The following is a 19,235-nucleotide window of genomic DNA, read 5'->3' on the forward strand; positions in this document are numbered from 1 at the left end:
TCCCTGTCCTCTGCAGGCTGCTAGACAGTTTGCCAGACACAAGGACCCAGTGTGCTCAGGGCTCAGACTCATTCCACAGGGATAGTGTAGGTGTTCTTGCACCCAAGGGAATTCAGACCTCTTACCCAGTAGCACTGGAATTTTTATGTAGGAGGGCTTATATCTGCCCTTGGCTGATGCCTTTTGTTCCCTCAGCTGACTGTGACACTGTTAGTAGAAGTTCTGAGTATTGGTAGCACTGTATAATGCTGAGGATGGAGGTGATGCCCTTGTGGCTCTAATCAGTCAGTGAGGATACAGGACCCAGAAACCAAAACTCATTTTAGAAAGCCAGACTGCCCAGCTCAATCCCTCAACCAGAATGCAGAAGCCTGCCCTGCCACACACCCTAAAAATCACAAGTTTTGTTCTCTGTTAGGTACTACTTCCATTTCTATCTACAAAATGAATTTGCTAGGTAATTCAATGTTATGTAGCTAATAAATATTAGATTAGCCATGTGTGGTAGCACACATCAATAATCCTAACACTCAAAAGGTATGAGGCAGTAGGACCGAGAGCCACAGAATTCTTTTTTATTTTTATTTAGATTATATGTATACATGTGTGTCTGTGCGGGTGTGAGTGTAGTTATCCACAGAGGTCAGAAAAAGGATATTGGATCCCATAGAGCTGAAACTACAGGTAATTGTGAGCCACACAACTTGGGTGCTGGGAACTGAACTTGGGGTGTTGTGCTATCTAGTCCTCGCCCTGAATTCCATTTGCTTGTTTGTTTCTTTATTGCCTTTTGAGACAAAGTCCACAGTTTATCCCTACTGGCCTAGAACTCACAGAGACACATATACCTGCCTCTGCTTCCAGAGTGCTGGGATAAAAGGCATGTACCACTATGCCTGCATCCATACTCCCACCCTGCAAGTTCCAGGACAGCCAGGGCTACACAGAGAAACCCTGTCTGAAAAACAAAACAAAACAAGATGTAATGAGACCAGGCATATACCCTCTTATCAAGGCTGGGTAAGGCAACCCAGTAGAAGGAACAGATCCCAGGAGCAGGCAAACGAGTCACAGATACCCCGTCTCCCACTGTTAGGAGTCCCACAAACACCCCAAGGTAAAGGATCACAGCATGTATGCAGAAGACCTGGTGTACACCTGCTCCCATCGGCTGCTAGAGGAAGTCTCTCCCATGATGATTGGGCTAGGCACCAATCCTATGAGTATAGTGGAATATCATTAGGAATCATTTTGTTGATTTTTTTTTTTTTTTTTTCCTGTCATGCTTGGTTCTACCTTAGGTCTCTGAGCCATCCAGCTTCCAGATCCTGACCATCTAGGCAGTGTCAGGCATAGGCTCGCTCTTGTCCCTGAGCTTTTTAGCAAAGCATAGCAAAGAATTAGCAGATGTGAACTCTAGTCTTAACTCCACCTGGATAGCCCATGTGATTGTAAAACAAGTTTATAATACTGTCATTTTCCACTCCCTGGGTTGTTGAGAAAGTAACTGAAGTGTGTAGCAGAACCCTTCTGAGAACATACCAGTTCTCTGGGGCAGTAGGCAGGGGAAAGTTGTTGTTTCCAAAGTCTCTGGGGACTGTAACTGCTGCAGCCACCAGACAGAACAGCTGCTGTACAGACGCCACATTTCACTCAGGAAGCTTGTTTCTTATCCCTAAGCCCCTCTACCATTTGATGAGCTTAGAGATGGAAGCCCCAGCAAAGGAGCTCTTCTGAAAGGCACAGGGTGTGTTGGGATGACTGCTTCAAGGGAGACCCAGCTTTCTGCAGTGCCTCCTGTAGAGAACATAATGCCAAATCTGGTTTCCCCTCCTATAGGAACAGCTTGAGAACTATGACTTCACCAAGTTCCACTCGCTGAAGCCCAAGCTGATCGAGGCTGTGGACAACATGCTAAGCAACAAGATCTCATCTCTGATGAGCCTCATCAGCCAGGAAGAGATGAACATGCCCACACAGATGGTGCAGGGTGGTGCCTTTGACGGCACCACAGAGGGGCCCTTCAACCAGGGCTATGGGGAGGGGGCCAAGGAGGGTGCTGACGAGGAAGAGTGGGTCGTGGCTAAAGACAAGCCCGTGTATGATGAACTCTTTTATACGCTATCACCCATCAATGGCAAGATATCAGGTGTCAATGCCAAGAAGGAAATGGTGACCTCCAAGCTGCCCAACAGTGTCCTGGGCAAGATCTGGAAGCTGGCCGACTGTGACTGCGACGGCATGCTGGACGAGGAGGAGTTTGCACTGGCCAAGCACCTCATCAAGATCAAGTTGGATGGCTACGAGCTACCGAGCAGCCTGCCCCCACACCTCGTGCCCCCCTCTCACAGAAAGTCCCTGCCGAAAGCCGACTGAGGGTGCACACCCGGGGTGGGAGAGGAGGGGTGCCTGGGCCTGAAGTCTGCTATGCCGCTGACTTGCTGAATGTCCTTGGCCAAGGTTCTGTCCTCTCCTTTTCTCGATTTCCTCATATGTAGGGTGGGGAGGGCAGGTACCTGATGAAAGATGAGGTTCTTTTACCTCTAAAATCCCTAAGTTTATCAAAATATTTCTATCAAAATATTGAGAAGAGCACTATATATGGAGATTAAAAGTCTAAGAAGAAAAAGAAATTAACCAAAGAAAAATGTAGATGTGGGCGCAGGCTGGCAAACTCTGGGGAACTCAGGGAGTGAGCTGAGGACTCACAGGAGTCTTCAGGGCAACTCGTTACCACGGACTTCTCAGCCCTTCACGGGGCACTGAGAAGCAGCGAAAATGACCTCATTTATTTTTCTTATTGTTTCCTGCTATATTTGTGTGTGGGGGGGAACAGAACAGAAGGTTTCTGCTCTCTGTAGACTGACACCAAAGAGAAGACTAATATCCAGGTTTGAAAGAGGATGTGCCATGTCTCTGTGCACCTGTTCCTCCTGCAGTCCCAAGCAGAGTGAGCAGCCAGGCCAGGAAAACCCGCTTTGTCCCAGCACCTGCTACACGGCCTTGCCAAACCTCCCTCCAGCAAGGCTGGGTTCATTTGGGAATTTGGAATTCACGACCTCTGTCAGCCCCTGGCAAGACCTCTAGTTAATGTTTCAGATCATGTTGAAGTCTGAGAATTGGCTTTTCTTTTCAGTGTAGCCAGTAGGTTGCAGCAAAGTCAATTTATCAGCCTTAAGAAAAGAGACAGTTCCCAACTGTCACTAAGTGTGCCCTTCGACCATTGAATGTTCCCAAGACTTCTTGGTAGGTGGCAGAAAGTGGCAGAATTTAAGTTCAACAGAGCCATGTCTTGAATTGTGTAGTCCAAGAGACTTTGAACACAAGTAGAGAGAGACTAGCCCTATCCCGAGCTGTCAATGGCAGAGATCATTGTCTGATTTTTTTTTTAAAGAAAAATATGCATTTTATTGTGTTTTTCCTCACAAGAAGAAGCTTTTCTATCGAAATCTTTGTGTACCACCTTTTCTTCCGAGCCAGGAAGTCTGGGACCAGGACTGGTCTGTGCACATACCCTTCTGCTGGCTCTTCAGTACTCCACCAAGCCCGTGAATGTCTCTGACCGGCTTTTTCAGGGGCTGTCTCACACACACACACACACACACACCCTGCTCTGTGGCACAGCTCTTGAGCACTTTCACCCTCACTTAGGCAGTAGGGGCCACAGCACAGCAGTGACCACGAGGCCCAGCCCCGACAGTACCAGAAATGAATGAATCTGAACAGTGCCCCTGAATCTTCAGAAAAACGTACTCCCGCCCTTAACTCCCTGCCTCTGTCAACCTCAGGGTCAGAATTGTAGATTTAAGAGAAAATGCTAAAAGCTCACATTTATTACCACAGTACTTGTGAGGCTGAAGCAGGAGGATTACCATGAGTTTGAAACCCAAGCCACATTGTTAGTTTCATGGCAGTCTGTCTGTTTCAAAATCAGGGAGAATTCTTATGTCACCATCCACACTCCCTATCTTACTTTCTAAATGACAGTTTTAAGAGAAACATGGTGTGCTTTTTACTTTGAGTGCGTGTTTTGATTAATGGGACACACAAAGCGGAATGTTTGATCCTGGGGCTGTAACTGAATGCAGGCATTTCTGTGGTGTGAGGACCCTGGTGTCTAATGGGTGGTGATGCCTGGGAGGGGACTGCCTTTCCTCCCAGTTGTCTGCTGCTTTTTCTCTGCACAGTTGTCATATATCTACATAAATATAATCACAAATGTATGACTTGTGAGTGTCTCTAAAGTGCGTCCACATATTCTATGTAGATATGACCAAGTTTCTTCTGTACAGAACCTCAGAGGAGGCCTTTCTAGGGTCAGCAGACTAAGATTTCTGGGATCTCTCTCCCTATTCCTCTCCACCTTTTGCTGGGAGAAGCCTAGCAGCTGAGTTTCACCCTGCTCTGACCTGGTGATGTTCCTGAAGAAAAGAAATCATGGGTCGGTCTTGTTCATCATGATAAGTTTACCAGAAAGGAAAATACCAGAGATGGTGACCAAATGAACGATTGTCTCCCCCAGAACTAACACATAGCACCTAGACTGTTCAAAACGCCCTCCCACACCACGAATCTGCTCACTCTGACTGTATTACCCCACCCTCGTGTTAGTTTTCTGCATGTCACAGAAACACTTGACAGAAGTCAGTTTCCAGGTGGGAAAGTTTAAATTTGCCAACTGTTTTGAGAGAATTCAGCTCGGAGAAATACATAACACATGCATTCAGCTGTCTCCATTGCTGTGGGCCTGAGGTGAGGCAGAATATCATAGCAGCAAGAGCACATGGCAGCCAAGAAAACAGGGAAGGAGACGTGCCTCAGTAACCTGCTTCCTCATCTGTTCATCTTCATCCATGAGTGAAGTCAGAACCCTATGGTCCAATCGCCTCTCTGTCGACCAAGCCTCAGTACATTTCATATCCAAACCACACACCACATCACCCCAGAGTATTTACATACTCTGGAAAGGTAGAAGTGCACTATCTGTGACTACACAGCTACTTCATGCTCTCCCTGGTTCCAAAGACCATGTTTGTAACCACTACATGTCATGGATCACAGGAGCCTCTGCAGGTGAGGGGGAGGGAGCACTTCAGCTAGGTCCTGTTATCCTCACCTGCCAGTGAAGTCCTGCTGAGCCCAAGGGGAAAGAAACTACCCCAGCTTGTGGGGTAGGCAGATGGCCCAACAGTCTCTCTTCATGCTTCAATGCAACAGCAAGACCCCAGGAGGGAGCCAGTGTTTATTCAAGTAATCCAGGGCTCAATTCAAGAGCATGTCAGATTGCATAGTATTTGGCAACAGCAAATATACAATGCCTCTATTTATTAAAATCTTATTTAAAAGCGTCGCTCCACAATGATTCTGGCTTCTTGTAACTGTGCCCACTTTTCAAGAGGGAAGTGCTTCCTTGGGTCCATTTTGAAAGGAGACAGAAGAGTCCAGAGAGGAATACCTCTTCTTCATGCCATCCCTGTGACCCCAATTCCTCCTTCATCCTCTCTGGGGAAGAGCTCTCACAGTGGGTCCCATCGCTGGGGACAAAGATCCTACTGAGGCTCACACCTCACCTGGGAGAGATTGAACGCACAGGACTGTGGGGATGGGTACTGCTGGATAGTGGGGTGGGGCAACCCTGAGCACACTCCTGAGATGCAGACCTCTCTGTCACACACCCCAGGTGTGTACCACCTGCACAGACACCTGTGTACCCTTGTGATGATGATAACATGGACTGTCATTTAGCACGGCATATTCCTTTTTCATTCTCACCCAGAACCATGAGGTTTGGGTGCAGTAGAACCCTCCCCTCGGTCCAGGATGGATCCTGTTTAGCCTAATTCAATTAAAGTATTTCATCCCCCCCCCCCAGTCAGAGACACCAGTTCAAAAAACTGTTCAGTTTTTCCAATTCATTTCTGAAGAGCCACCACCCCAGCACTTAGGAAGATGTTTCATACTCCCTCTTCTCTGGGACTGTAATGTAAAGCAGGGGCCTTCTTGGTACAACCCTATAAATGACATTGAGAGGCGGGAACTAGGGGAGGAGGTTGGGCTAGCAGAAAAGGCATTGAGCAAGGCACAGGAAACCTAGATCTGCAATGATGTCATTTGGGATCAGCATTCTGAAGTCCTGTTCCTGCTAGGTTGTTTTTCAATTATGGGCCAATACACTCTATCTGTATCACTCAGTCCTGCTCAAATAGAAAATGCAGTCAGTTGGCAAAGAGTCCAAACAGCATTGACCTTTCCACCAAGGGCTTACTCATTCACAGCCAAAGAGGAGCTGGTCTTTGTACAATATCGGTAGCTCTAGTAGCCCTTGAGCCATGGGGAGGTGTGAGGAGGAGAGCATCCTCTAGTTTTTTGGAGTTTTTTGTTTGTTTGTTTGGTTGGTTGGTTGGTTTTTCGAGACAGGGTTTCTCTGTGGCTTTGGAGGCTGTCCTGGAACTAGCTCTTGTAGACCATGCTGGTCTTGAACTCACAGAGATCCCCCTGCCTCTGCCTCCCGAGTGCTTGGATTAAAGGCATGCACTGCCACCGCTGTGCTAGTCCTCTAGTTCTAATCCAACAACTTCTTTTTTTAAGATTAATTTATTTTTATTTTGTGTGTACAAGCACTTGCCTATATGTGCATGCACTGCATGAGTACCTGGTGCCTGCAGATTCCAGAACAGGGCACCAGATGCATTAGCTATAAGTTGCATGTGCTGGAAACTGAACCCAGGTCCCCTGGAAGGGCAGCCATCACTCTAGCCCCAAACCCAACAACTAAACAGTCACCTCTGCTTAACCCTATCAAGAGGGCATCATACACCTGTGTGGCCTCAGACCTCACATCACACAAACCCAGAGGGTGCGAGGATTTTCTGAAAGCTTTCCCTTACAGATGAGACTGAACACCTTCAGTGTGGAATGGCTGAAGGCAAGGCTTCCCCTACCAAACGGGAACTGGACCTGAAAGCCTGGCATCTCCTCCAGAATCTTCCTTGGAGCTGACTGTGGTCTGGGACTCCAGGCAGGCCATGCAGAGAGCAGTAAGCTTCCTCCTATGCTGCAGTCAAAGGAAGAGTAAGCTCCTGCGCTGGGGGTTACACACAGCTAACTAAACTTGGGCCATAGACTCTGAGATGTCTGTGTGAATGTCCTTGGAGGCTCTGGGAGTGGGTACAAGGAGGTGTCGCTTGAGAAAAGAGAGGGCAGGGCCTCTGGCATGCAGCATTTGTGCTTTCCAGGGGAAGCTGCTTTCCCAGGTACCCTGACCCGTCGTGACCCATCTGTCACTGGCTGTCTTCTCAGTGCTTGGCTGAGCAGAGTTTGTGGCCCAGATCTGGTCAGAGCCCAGGAAGCTGGAACATAGGACATTATGGCTCCCTGGGGCTGTTCTCAGGCTCGGGAGGGGCTGTCAGTTTTCTCCTTCCATCATCCTAGGATGGGGTGCGGAAGAGGAAGTGAGTCCACAGCTTTCAGCCAGAAGCCTGACCATTGATGTCACATTCAGACTTCAGCATCCTGCAATATTCTCACCAGAGCCAACAAGACATCACCTGCTAAAAGGGAAGCTGCCAGAGCATGGGGTATAGAATGAAGGAGGAGACCCCCTAGCAATGAGCCTAGAGCATTCTTGAGCCACCCCCTTCTGTCTGGGCCCTGCCCTACAGCAGGTGAGAGGACAATGCTGCCTGTGTGCCATTACCCTGACAGGCTGGCAAAGGGAGGGCCACACTGTTTGTCCCAGCTCCAGCTAGGACCCAGACACCAGCTGCTAAGGTGAGCAGCCCCCATCTTCCTTCTGCTTGCCACAGTTAAGCCAAGGAACAGGAGCCAATGACTGTGGTGGTAGGACTAGCAGCAGGGGTTCAGAGAAGAATCTGGAAATGGGATGTGGGTTACAGGCTACCAGTCAGGCTTCTTACCTGTTTAGGTTCCAACCCATAATCCTACCCTTCCTGGGGACAAGTAGCAGGACAGGCCTCAGGCTTCTGACAGGAAGTTCATCAGTGTCCACCGTGCTCCCCAGGCTCCAGGGCCCCCCCCCCATCTCCAGACACAGGGAAACGTCCAGTTGCCCTTCATCCTCAGCTATAGGTTCAACCCTCCACTTCCTCAGCAGCAGTGACCCTGAGGAGGGGACCCAGGCTTGCGGCTCAGCCCTGCTGAGTCTGAGTTGGGCCATGGACTCTGAGTATGAGATTGGTCATGTCCGCAAGCTCCAGGCTCAGCACTCACAGATGCAGAAGACCTTCGCCAACGGGATCAACAACATCTTCCGACTAGGCCGGGTAAGTATGGCTGGCCTGGGTGCCTCCAGTTCTGGCCAGTGACCTGAGGGTGGGAGCTGCCCTAGGATCTCCTGCCTGTAGCTGTTCTGGCCTGCCCTTTGGGGACTTTAAAATGAGGTGGGCAGGAGATGCTGGGCTGACCCCCACCTCTGCCTCAATCTACTCATCAGGTGGGCATCGGGATCCAAGACCTGTACACAGAGCTTGCTGATGGTGCCCACCTACTGCAGCTGTTGGAGCTTATCTCTGGGGAGGCCCTGCCAGCACCCAGCCCAGGCCGCCTGCATGTGCACTTCCTGGAGAACAACAGCCATCCACTGGCCTTCCTCAGGGCCAAGGTTTGTTCTGGGCAGGGGTTTCTGGGTGGACAGCTGGGTAAGCAGCAACCACGGGTCATCATATGAGGGCTGGGCCTCAGGCAGAGCAGGAGATCTGGGTGTGAATACCAGAGGTGCAGCCATGGCACAAGAGCGGGTATCAAAGCCCTCCTTGCAGTGTACTTGACCTAGAGAGCCACCAGCTGGCCACAGCAGGAACAATCTCTGTCCCTATGAGGACTGAAAACATGCAGGTTTAATACAGGAGGACTGCAGGGTTCTTCGCTGAAATAATCTGACTGCTCTTAACCGTCTCATTTCTTAAACCTGACATGTAGATTGAGAATAATTTATCAGGCAGGATCCATGGTTAGCCCAGTAGCAGAGCCTGGATGTGTATGCCCACAAGAGGCTGGCATAGAGAAGGGCTTCAGGAAGCCCCAGAGTCACCTGGAAAGAGACAAACCAAAGAGATGGTCATTAAAAAGAAGCAAGAGTTTCCACAGCACAGAGAAACCCTCATGGCCAGTGCCGCTGGGCTGTGCAAGGTCCTTTTATATTGGTGAACCAGCTCCTGGCCTTGGGTACTGAAGATGTGAGGTAGTTAGCACAGAAGTTCTGAAGCCACAGAGCTGGCCCAAGCTGGGCTGAGGCTAAGTATGCATGGCTCCTATGTCCTGATGGAAGTGACATGTAGAACCCTGGAGCCTGGAAGCAGGTGGGGACAAAAGCCATTGGAGGGAGAGCAACTGTGGTTCCCCAACACCAAAGCAGCAGAAAGCCAGGCCCTGTTTAGATCCAGGGACAACAGCCTGTGAGCCATTCACCCCCTCCAGGAATCTAGGATGGACGGCTCTTCTTGAGCTTTTGTTGTTGTTTTAGACAGGTCACATGTACAGCCTAGGCTACTAAATCCTGTATCATATGCTGGCCTTGAGTCTTGACCCTCCTACCTCCACATCCCAAATGCTGGCATTACAGGAATGTACCTCCACACCCAGATTCTTTGTGAATTTTGTTCTATAACAGGTCACCGACACTTGTGGGGGTGACATCCTCGACTCTCTAGACATCCAGGGCAACTGTATTCAAGACAAGGGAGTTGCCCCAGCACAGCTAAACCACAGCTTTTTATTTCCCCCTAGAGTTCCTTGTTAATTCCTAGACTGGGTATGGTGGTTCACATTATTAATCCCAGCACAAAAGAAGCAGAGGCAGGAGGATTTCAAGTTGGTGATACCCTAGGTAACATAGAATAACTGGATATGTGTTATCTCAACAACATACACATATTTAAACACACACCTACCACCACCACCACACTGAAGTCTGAATATTTCTTCCCATTGCGATCAAGTTCATTGGTCAGCCGATATTGCTAAACCCAGAGCTGAGAGAATTGACTCTGGAGAGCTGGAAGGGACAGATGTGTGCTCCTTTAGCCAGATGTCATACCTGCAAGCTAGGGTGAGTGAATACAGAGGGATGAGTGGGCCAGGGACAGAGGGAAGTGTTAGGTGCCTTCCTCAGAGGCCTGTGATGTACAGCAGAGTGCATCCTGTCTCTCCTTTCTTTGTCATTCGGCTCATTGTTACTACCTGGTATACACAGTAGTAAGGTTCTACTAAGAACTGAGGATGCATTGGAGAGCAAAACCCCACCCCCACCATGGGAGTAGTGGTGTATGTTAGGCATATGTTTGAGTAGCAGGAGCCGGAAGCAGATGTGTAGGTTTAGGTGGAAGGGAAAATGCGTGGTTTCGACTTCAGATAAGACGGATGGAGTGGACCATGTTGACAAAGCAACACCATCCGAGGCCTGCAGGAAGAAAGGGGGGTAGTCATGTGGACACGTGGGAAGATAATATTTTCAGACAGCTGAGGCAGCCAGCCTGTGCAAGGACACCAAGGCCTGTGTTAGGGTCAGGCACTGGGGATATCAGAGCTGGGGACCTGATCTCAGAATTCTTCTGCCTTGGTAGAGAAGAGGGAGTCAGAGGGTACCAGGCAAACCCTGTGAGGCCCTGCTGTATCTGTCCCCAATTAACCAGTCCTCCTCGAAAGGACAAGATCTAGACTGCTCAAATGCGGATTCCTGGGCCTCAGCTCTAGAGGATCTGATGGGTGGAGCTGAGGACCATGAACTTCTAACAGTTTGATTGGAGATGAAATACTGACTGAAGACTGGAGCGATGGGCTTGGCTTTAATGCTCTCCTCCATGCTCACAGGTGCCTAAAAGCCTCTACCCACTGAGCCTGGAGCCCCAGGGCTGGAATGTTGCCTGCTCTTCCACACACCCTCTGCACCCAGGGTCCTGGAAAGAAAAGAACAAGGGGGGCCATAAATGGAGAGTACCTGGTCTGATCCCTGCTCTAGGCCTGCCCTCCTCATCCCCTTAGGGGCCAGAGTTAGCAGCTTTGCCTTTGACCCATGCCTCTTCTGCTTCCTGAACTTTGTCTCCTTCCTGTCCTCTCTCTAGCTAGTGTCTGCCCTTTGGGGGATGCCCCACTACATCCTGTGTCCCAGCCCCTCTGCCACATTAAATCTCCCTCCTGTCAAGCCCTGTCTATACTCCAGCCTGAGGCTCACCGAGCTATCGGAAGAAAACATTGTCACAGTAAGCAGCGATGGCTAATGTAAACCAAAGCAGGCCATTCTTCTGAGGAACCTTCCTGCCTTCTGCCCAGGCCAGACCTGCTGGACTCACTGAGTCTGGATCATCCTCTGCACAACCTCTCCTCTGCCTTCCGAGTGGCTGAGCAGGAGCTAGGCTTTGCCCAGCTGCTGGACCCTGAGGATGTGGCAGCCCCGCATCCAGACGAGCGCTCCATCATGACCTATGTGTCCCTGTACTACCACTGTTTCTCCTGCCCACCTGCACCAGGGGCACACAGCCCAGAGGAGGCTGGCCAAGGCTGGTGATAAAGGGGGACAGTCTGTCTGACTGTTCCTATGCCTTACTGGCTCATTGGCCTTGGTCAAATTGCCTCACTTGTGTGACATGGAGGTGACAACTCCTGCATGATGGAAGGCTGTTTGAGTGTCCAAGGGAGTGTTAGTAATAACCTAGCATGGTGCCTGGCATACATGAGAAGCCAGGGGAGCAGGGACACTTTCTGGCCTTTTGCCTCCACTCCCCTCAAAAACTGCCTAGCACTTAGCACCCAGCAGTGGGGCTTCCGTTCTGAGGCCCACCCCAGGTGCGGTCTCACTAGCGCTCTGCCTTCCACCAGATCCTGCTGCAACTCCAGGAAACAGAGGTACTGCAGGCTCTATACCAGCAGCTAGCTGGTGGCTGATCTGCTCTACTGGATTGCAGAGAAGCAGATGCAGCTAGAGGCTCGGGACTTCCCGGACTCACTGCCTGCCATGCGCCACCTACTGGCAGCCTTTGCCTCCTTCCATGCCCAGGAAAAGCCACCTCGGCTGCAGCAGCGAGGAGCCATAGAGGCCCTGCTCTTCCAGCTACAGACAACACTCCGAGCCCAAAACCGAAGGCCATTTCAACCTCGAGAAGGCCTGGGCCCTGCAGAACTGGCTCAGCGCTGGGCAGACCTAGAGAGGGCCGAGGCCTCCAGGAGCCAGGCCATGCAGCACAAGCTGCTACAGCTAGAGCTGCTGGATACTCTGGCCCACCGCTTCCAGTGCAAGGCAGCCCTCCGGGAAAGCTTTTTAAATGAGTCAGTACAGATGCTAGACCAGGCCAGAGACTCCCTCATCTACCCAGCCACAGGGGAGGCAGCCACTCAGAGGCTGCACATGTTGGAAGTTAGCATCCTGCCCCAGCAAGGGCGCTTCCAGGTCTTGGGCGAGATTGCAGACATTCTACAGCAGGAACAGTATCACAGCTGGGCAGATGTGGCCCGCAGGTGAGCTCCAAGCAAGTAAACCCATCCTCACAGCAAGCCAAAGCCTCCCTACAATGCACAGAAGAGTGGGGTGGTCTGTGGCTTCAGGGTTCCTGCTAGAAAAATAATCCCATGGATGCATAAATTCTGTCTTTCTGGTTAGCTTCTCATTAGTCAGCACACTCACCAGAACGGTATTTATTCAATGTCCATAGTATCCCTACACACCATTATCAAACATTTACCAGTGCTGTGGGCAAGCAAAAATCCCTTCCCTCCTGAAGCTTAAAGCATTATCAAGGAAAACAAGAAAATTAATTAATCAATTAAGTATGTGAAAGTTTAAAAAGTAAGGGCTGGGGCCAGGCAGTTGTGACGCACACCCTTAACCCCAGCACTCGGGAGGCAGAGGCAGATGGATCTCTGTGAATTTCAGAGTCAGAATTCTCTACAGAACATGTTCTGGCTACCAGCCAGAGCTACCTAGTAAGACCCTATCTCAAAACTAAACAAATAAAAAATTAGGATCTGGAGTTTACCTCAGTGGTAGCATATATGTAGCATGCCCAAAGTCCTTGGTTCAGTCCTGGGGCGGGGGCGGGGGGGGGGGGAGGGGGATAAAGAGACCAAGGCAGGAGGCTGCCAATTGGCTTTTGATCAAATACCAGAGGGAAGTGAGTGAGCTGCTCCTGTATAGATGGGGGACAGACTGTCCTGAGCAGAGGGAATGGCAAGAACAGCACCCCAGGGTAGTTATACTCCTTACAAGGCTGAAAAGTAGCAGTGTGTGTGGGGGTGGGGTGGGGCAAATGACCGAGTCACAGATGAGGGAGAGATGGAGGTTTGGTTAATTTTTTTTTCTTTTCCTCAGAAAGCTAAGAAATCAGTCTTGAGCAGAGGAGTGTGACCCACTGTAAGCTTTTGGTCACCTGAGCGCTGAACTGAAGAGCCCATTAAGAAGCCGGTGCAGAGACTGAGTGGAAGCAGTGGGTGACAAAAGTGATACCAGTCTGAATAGAACCGCCGTTTTTGCTTTCAAGTCAGGGTCTCACAGAGACAGGACTCACTGTATAGACCGGCCTGGCCTCAAAACTGGCAATTCAGCCTTTCCTCCTGTGTCCAGGGATTACAAGTGTGATAGCTCAGAAGGAATATGAAGATAGTACCAATCAGGATTTGCAAACAGATCTGGGGTTAAGAAACTGAGCTGTTAGCCAGGCATTGGTGACACACACCTTTTATCCCAGCACTTGGGAGCCAGAGGCAGGCAGATCTCTGTCTCTGTGAGTTCAAGGCCAGCCTCGTCTACAGGGCTAGTTCCAGGACAGGCTCCAAAGCTACAGAGAAACCCTGTCTCCAAAACTATATATGAAGGAACGAACAAACGAACGAACTAACTGAGCTGTTAAAGTTTTAGTCTGTGTTCCTGGAAAGACAGTTTTCATCCATGGAGATGGGGACTAGACATGAGAGAGACGAGGGTGTGGACATCTGAAACTTCCAGGCTTCCTCTGACTGCGAACATATTCTCCCAACCATCCACATCAAGCTGTTCACATCTATATCCTACCCTGGCTCCAGAGGTGCCACTCTTTCAGGACAGCCAAGCTCCTTTGCCCCAGCCTGCTGGAGCTCGCCCTTTCCTCCTGTTATCTAGGCAGAAGGAGATCGCTGGGCGCTGGCAGAAGCTCCTGCAGTGTCTACAGGAGCAGCGGAAGCAGCTGACAGACACACGGGCTGTGCTGAGCCTGCTGCAGGAGGTGGAAACGCTGCAGGTGGGCAGATCAGCTGAACTCTGGGAGGCGCCCTCCTCCCCCACCAGCTGGTGCACACAAGTACCCATCACCTAGGAATGCACTGATGGTGCCTCTCCCGCCAGGTGCTGGCCAACTCCACAGCCTGTGGGAACAGCCGGCAGAAGTAGCCTTATTGCTGCAGCGGCATGGTCTGCTGGAGGCCCAGGTCTCAGCCCACAGGACCCAAGTGAACCCTCTTGCCCACCACATAGCACAGCTGGATGCTTCCCAGGGCACCAATGTGCAGGTGCTGCAGGCTAAAGCCCTGGCTCTGGTTGAGCTTCACCACAGCCTGGTGTCTCTTGTCAGAGCCCGGTAAGAGCCTGCCCCAACTCCTCACCCGCCTGTAGAGCTTTCCTGAAACTTTGGTTATCTCCTGCCCAAGCAGAAATCCTGGTCTGGCAACCTAGTCTACACTACTCCTGAGCCCCCAAGCCTCAGGTCTTACTTGTTAGGTCATTCTGGGGAAATCCTGCCTAAGGGGCATGTCTGATGCAAAGAGGCCAACTCCTCCCCGTGCTCTGCTCTTCCCCAAACCCTTCCATGGCCCCTCTGTCCCTCAGACGCACCCGGCTGGAGCAGACCCTGCAGCTGGCACAGTTCCTGAACAGCTCTGAGGAGGAGGAGGCCTGGGCCTCACTCAGATCTCTACAGCTCTGTGGAAACACAAGGTGTCTGTCCACTCCCTTGCTCTGACATCCTGACCTCCTTGCCTGTCAGGCTTGGAACTCCGGGTGTCACCCTCTCCCTCTCTTCACCCCTAACCCTGCTAGGCTTTGGAAACCGAACTCCATCGCCACCAGTCTGTGTGTGCAGATCTCGTGCAGAAAGGACCCAACCTCAGTGTTAGGGGGCCCCCAACACAGGCAGATTCTCTGGAAAGGGCGGAAGCTGTGCTGGGAACATGGCAGCTGCTCTGGACAGAAGCCGCAAGGAGGCGCACCCGGCTGCAAAGTGCACTGTTGGTTGCACAGGTAGAACGTGAGGGGCGGGGCGCGCGGACATCTGTTAGCTCTCAATCCTTTCCCACTTCCCCACAGTACTTATCTGACTCAGCCAAGGCCGCTTCTTGGTTTCTGCTGCGACAGAAGCAACTAGAAAGCGCTTCCTGCTGGGAGGACCAGACGGAGGCCCTGCTGCAGCGCCACATGGTCCTGGAGCAAGGCATGCATGCCTTCGGGGCGGAGCTGAGCGAGCTAGAGGATCAGGCACCCTGATATCACTCAAGGTGGGCTCCTGAACCTGGAAAGGATTCAGACTCATGTCTCCTACACTAAATATGAGGCGCACACTGCTCCCTCAATGAGGGTCTCTGTGGTCCTCCCAGAGCTGGTGCATTTCCACCCTCCACCCCCACCCCTCTCCCACCTCCAGTCGCAGGTCATTTGGAATTCTGTGTACACCAATCAAGGGTATCAAGCATAGCTGAGCTTGGCTATGTTCAAGTTCTCCCAAATAGCTTTATGTTCACGACCCTTTACCCTGAAGTAAGCTTTCGATTCTCTAATTTGGCAACCCTAAAGATGCCCCAACATCCTTCTCCCCTTCTCTGCCCAGCCCTGCAGGTACACTCTTTAAGCTGCACTTAGGGCCTCCAGATTGCTTCACCGAACCTGGCCATAAAACTGGTCGATGAATGGAGGAAAGACCTTGACCCCAGCCGGCACATCGTGTCTCACACTCCCAGACCTTATTGGCCCATCTCTCCCTTTTCCTTTGTGTTTACTCTCAGATCACGTAATCAATAATTTTAAAAACAGATCCATGTGTTAGCAAGTTTCTAGAACGCCACCACCCTTTACAAATAAGTTAATCAAAGTGAGATGGGGCAGGCTGGCTTCTGCCTAAGGACCCAGTGATTTCTGCCAAATATGCCTTTTGATTTCTTGTCCAAGGCTGTTTGTAAACATACACACCCTCCTCGCCCCACACCTTTTCCGGTGTGATACTTGATAAACAACAGAAGCTATCTCGTCCCCTTTGTGTGTTCAGCATCCCCATCTGGTGCAGGCAAAGGTAGAGATGCCAGGCCTGGCTCCTGGAATTCTCAGTCTTTTCTCACTGTCGCAGGGGAGGCTGAGTCTGCCCTTCTGCCAGGTGGGGAGCCACTTGGCCTCCTGAGCAGAGCCTTTGCCCCCTATACAGGAGGAGCCTCCAGAAGACTGGAGCAAGCTTGGCAGAGACACAACAGGAGAACCTCAGGGTGGGGCTCAAGTTTTAGCAGCAACAGGCAGCCAGTGTTCACACCAGCAGATGCCCTTCTCCTCCAGAGGTACAAGGTCATGACCTCCATGCAGGCCTGAAGTCTGTCAGGAATGAGGCCAAACATCTTCCCTGCACTGTGTCTGGGGGCTTCCCAGAACCAAATGGAAGAGGTCCCGAGGAGGCCAGTTTGAGCTCAGCATAAAGAAGTGATTGGGGCTATCTGGAAAGACCTGTGTTGCTCAGAGCAGCACATAACTGCCTCTAGACAGCCACAGGAAGGCCGTTTTCACACCAGCAAAGTTTAGATGAGATGGCCATGCGGCTCTGTGGAGTTGAAACTCTCCAGGTCCTCCTCTGATTTCTTTGTTCCCTTCCCCTTTCTGCACCTGCTCTTTTACAGTGTCCATAACCCATTTCTGAGTAGTCTGTTTGCTGCTGCTGCTGTCCACACTTGCCCAGGAACAGAGTACAGGAAGATAGAGATGGGGTGCTCGTCTTCACAGGGAGGGTGTGAGCCTGTGCTTCGTCCCTGCCTAGCCGCTGCTACCACAGTGCTTTGCAAATGGGTCTTCTTGGGCAGACTCCAGGGGGCCTTGTCTGCCCTCTTTAAATACCCAGACCATCTGGCCTTTCTTTCCCTGGACACCCATGGTACTTCGCATGACAACATGCCTTGCCTACCTATGTATATCCCTGGATAGTGTCCTGCCTGTTCTGGGTCTGTGAGTTTTGCAGTCACAAGAAGCGCATGAGCCCCCAATGGGAAGGTCCAGTCGCAAGCCTTTTTGACCCTGAAAGCTCTTCACACAGGACCAGGCACAGGGGAGCAATGGGTACCAAACAACCTTGACCTACCTTGTAGTGAGCTACTGAGTAGGGAAGGGGTCCCAAGCAGCCCTTGAATCCTGTGCTCTTGAAACAGTGTGTGTCTTGGTTCCAGAAGAGGCCCTGAATATTGGGGAGCTGAAAGACTTGGGGAACAGCCAGAGCAGGATGACCGTCATTCACAGCCTAGAACAGAAACCCCAGGTATGACCACATCTTGGTGGAGAACCTGCCACCTGGTGGGAGCTAGGTGTGGACACACTGCCTTCCTTCTGCACAGGTGATATGTGCCTTCTAGAGGAAGGTCCAAGGATGGCTCTTCAGACTGAATATGACTTTGATGTAGACTCCAATACCATACTCCAGGCACAGGCTCATTTGAGCCAGAACTATGAGAACCTATGTGCCCCTGGCAAAGGTAATGCCCTTTGTTTAAGAAATGTCCATAGCTAAGCATGTGCCATATGTCTTTATTCCCAGTTGCTCCAGGGGTTGTGGTGGGAAGATTGCATGACCAGCCTGGGAAACACAACAAGATGAAAACCCCCAAAAGTGAAATCATGCTTGCCTGGAAAACTTGAGGTCCTAGGATTCAATCCCTGCACCAAAAAAAAAAAAAAAAAAAAAAAAAAAAAAAAAGAGAAGGGATGGAAGGTTCGTCATGCCCCTACCAAGAGCTACAGCAATGTCCTCAGTCTGTGGGTCATTACCCCTTTAGGGGAGTCAAATGACTTTTTACAGGGGTCACATATCAGATATCCTGCATGTCAGAATGTACATGAGAATTCATAACAGTAGCAAAATTACAGTTACAAAGTAGCAATGAAAATAATTTTATGGTTGGGTATCGCCACAGCATAGCATGGGGAGCTGTATTAAAGGGTGGCAGCATTAGCAAGGTTGAAAACTACTGTTCTAGAGCCCAGGAACAAAGCTGTGACTGATATGTTCCATGCTCCGAAAGAGCTTACATGATGACCAAGAAGTCAACGAATTTTTAAATGGATGTGATACATTTGTGGAGTAAAGACTTGCTCCTGCTCGTGGCTTGGGATAGACAGACAAGAGCACTCGGGATAGACAGGGGTACTCCAGGACTTCCCTGAGTGCCCTCCCCTCCTGTGGGTGCCTCTTCAGCTTCACAGGGCCCGACTAGAGGAGGCAATAGCCCTACTTAGCTTCTACAGCTCCTATAGGGAGCTCCAGTCCTGGCTGGAGGAGCAAACAGCACTATTCCAAACACTGCAGCCCCAGGGTGACAACCTAGAGGCCGCACAGCTCAAATGTGAGGCAAGCTGCTGAGCTAATGGAGATGGAAGTTTGCACCATCTTGGCATTGCTTCTGCCGCCCTGTTACTCACTGTTTTCCCCATTCTTCATATTTGCTCTGGATCTGTCTGGGCAGGGTCCCAAGGTGGCAGGCCTGACTCTGAGGGCTAGTGACTCACCAGCTTTCTGTCTCAAGGCTAGCAGGATGAGTGTTTTAGAGCCAAGCATCCCAGAGACTTTTGTGGTCCAAAGGGGGTGGGGAGAGAAGAGCCTGCCCCCCCCAGGGGTCTGGGTCCTCCTTCTCAGAACTTTCTCATGACATTGGCCATCGGAAAAGGCCACTGGGCTGAGGTCATCAGCACTGCTGGACAACTGAAGCAGAGATGTCCAGGACACTCCTTGAAAATCCGACAACAGGAGGAAAACCTGAACCAGAGGTGACAAGAAGGGGGATGCAGAGGGGGCAGGGCCCTTGCTTGGTGACTCCAAGCAAGAGGCTAGATGGTGCTGAAGACAGTGAGGGGTGGGCAGTATTATGGAATAAATAAGAATCTAGGAAAACAGATAAGCTGATAGATGTTTATTCAGAGACAGATAACTGCCAGCAGGTTCCTGTCGCAAAGATGCCTCTGGATGCTATCATCTCCCACCAGGAAGCAAGAGAGAGCCTAGTTCTCCCAGGTCACATCTGTA

The 19,235-nt window shown here is 50.8% G+C and overlaps 2 protein-coding genes across 2 annotated transcripts in view; both read left to right on the plus strand.

Annotated features, from left to right (window-relative positions):
* Window positions 1–4,223, plus strand: part of Ehd4 (EH domain containing 4) — a 63,877-nt gene extending 59,654 nt beyond the window's left edge. Inside the window, exon 6 of the mRNA XM_051183647.1 lies at window positions 1,840–4,223. Coding sequence (XP_051039604.1) covers window positions 1,840–2,376 — 537 coding nt within the window. The 3' untranslated portion in view covers window positions 2,377–4,223. The remainder of the gene's footprint in view (window positions 1–1,839) is intronic.
* A 3,951-nt stretch (window positions 4,224–8,174) lies between these two features.
* Sptbn5 (spectrin beta, non-erythrocytic 5) overlaps window positions 8,175–19,235 on the plus strand; it is a 37,693-nt gene continuing 26,632 nt past the window's right edge. Inside the window, 21 exon segments of the mRNA XM_051183161.1 lie at window positions 8,175–8,282; window positions 8,453–8,620; window positions 9,629–9,683; window positions 10,764–10,827; window positions 11,287–11,467; window positions 11,469–11,513; window positions 11,833–11,883; window positions 11,885–12,468; window positions 14,105–14,218; window positions 14,284–14,351; window positions 14,354–14,558; window positions 14,807–14,874; window positions 14,877–14,914; window positions 15,017–15,217; window positions 15,284–15,452; window positions 15,455–15,520; window positions 16,387–16,515; window positions 17,389–17,525; window positions 17,574–17,714; window positions 18,411–18,563; window positions 18,849–18,979. Coding sequence (XP_051039118.1) covers window positions 8,175–8,282; window positions 8,453–8,620; window positions 9,629–9,683; window positions 10,764–10,827; window positions 11,287–11,467; window positions 11,469–11,513; window positions 11,833–11,883; window positions 11,885–12,468; window positions 14,105–14,218; window positions 14,284–14,351; window positions 14,354–14,558; window positions 14,807–14,874; window positions 14,877–14,914; window positions 15,017–15,217; window positions 15,284–15,452; window positions 15,455–15,520; window positions 16,387–16,515; window positions 17,389–17,525; window positions 17,574–17,714; window positions 18,411–18,563; window positions 18,849–18,979 — 2,876 coding nt within the window.

The sequence above is a fragment of the Phodopus roborovskii genome, unplaced genomic scaffold (genome assembly GCF_943737965.1).
Source record: "Phodopus roborovskii unplaced genomic scaffold, PHOROB, whole genome shotgun sequence".
NCBI classification, from domain to species: Eukaryota; Metazoa; Chordata; class Mammalia; order Rodentia; family Cricetidae; genus Phodopus; species Phodopus roborovskii.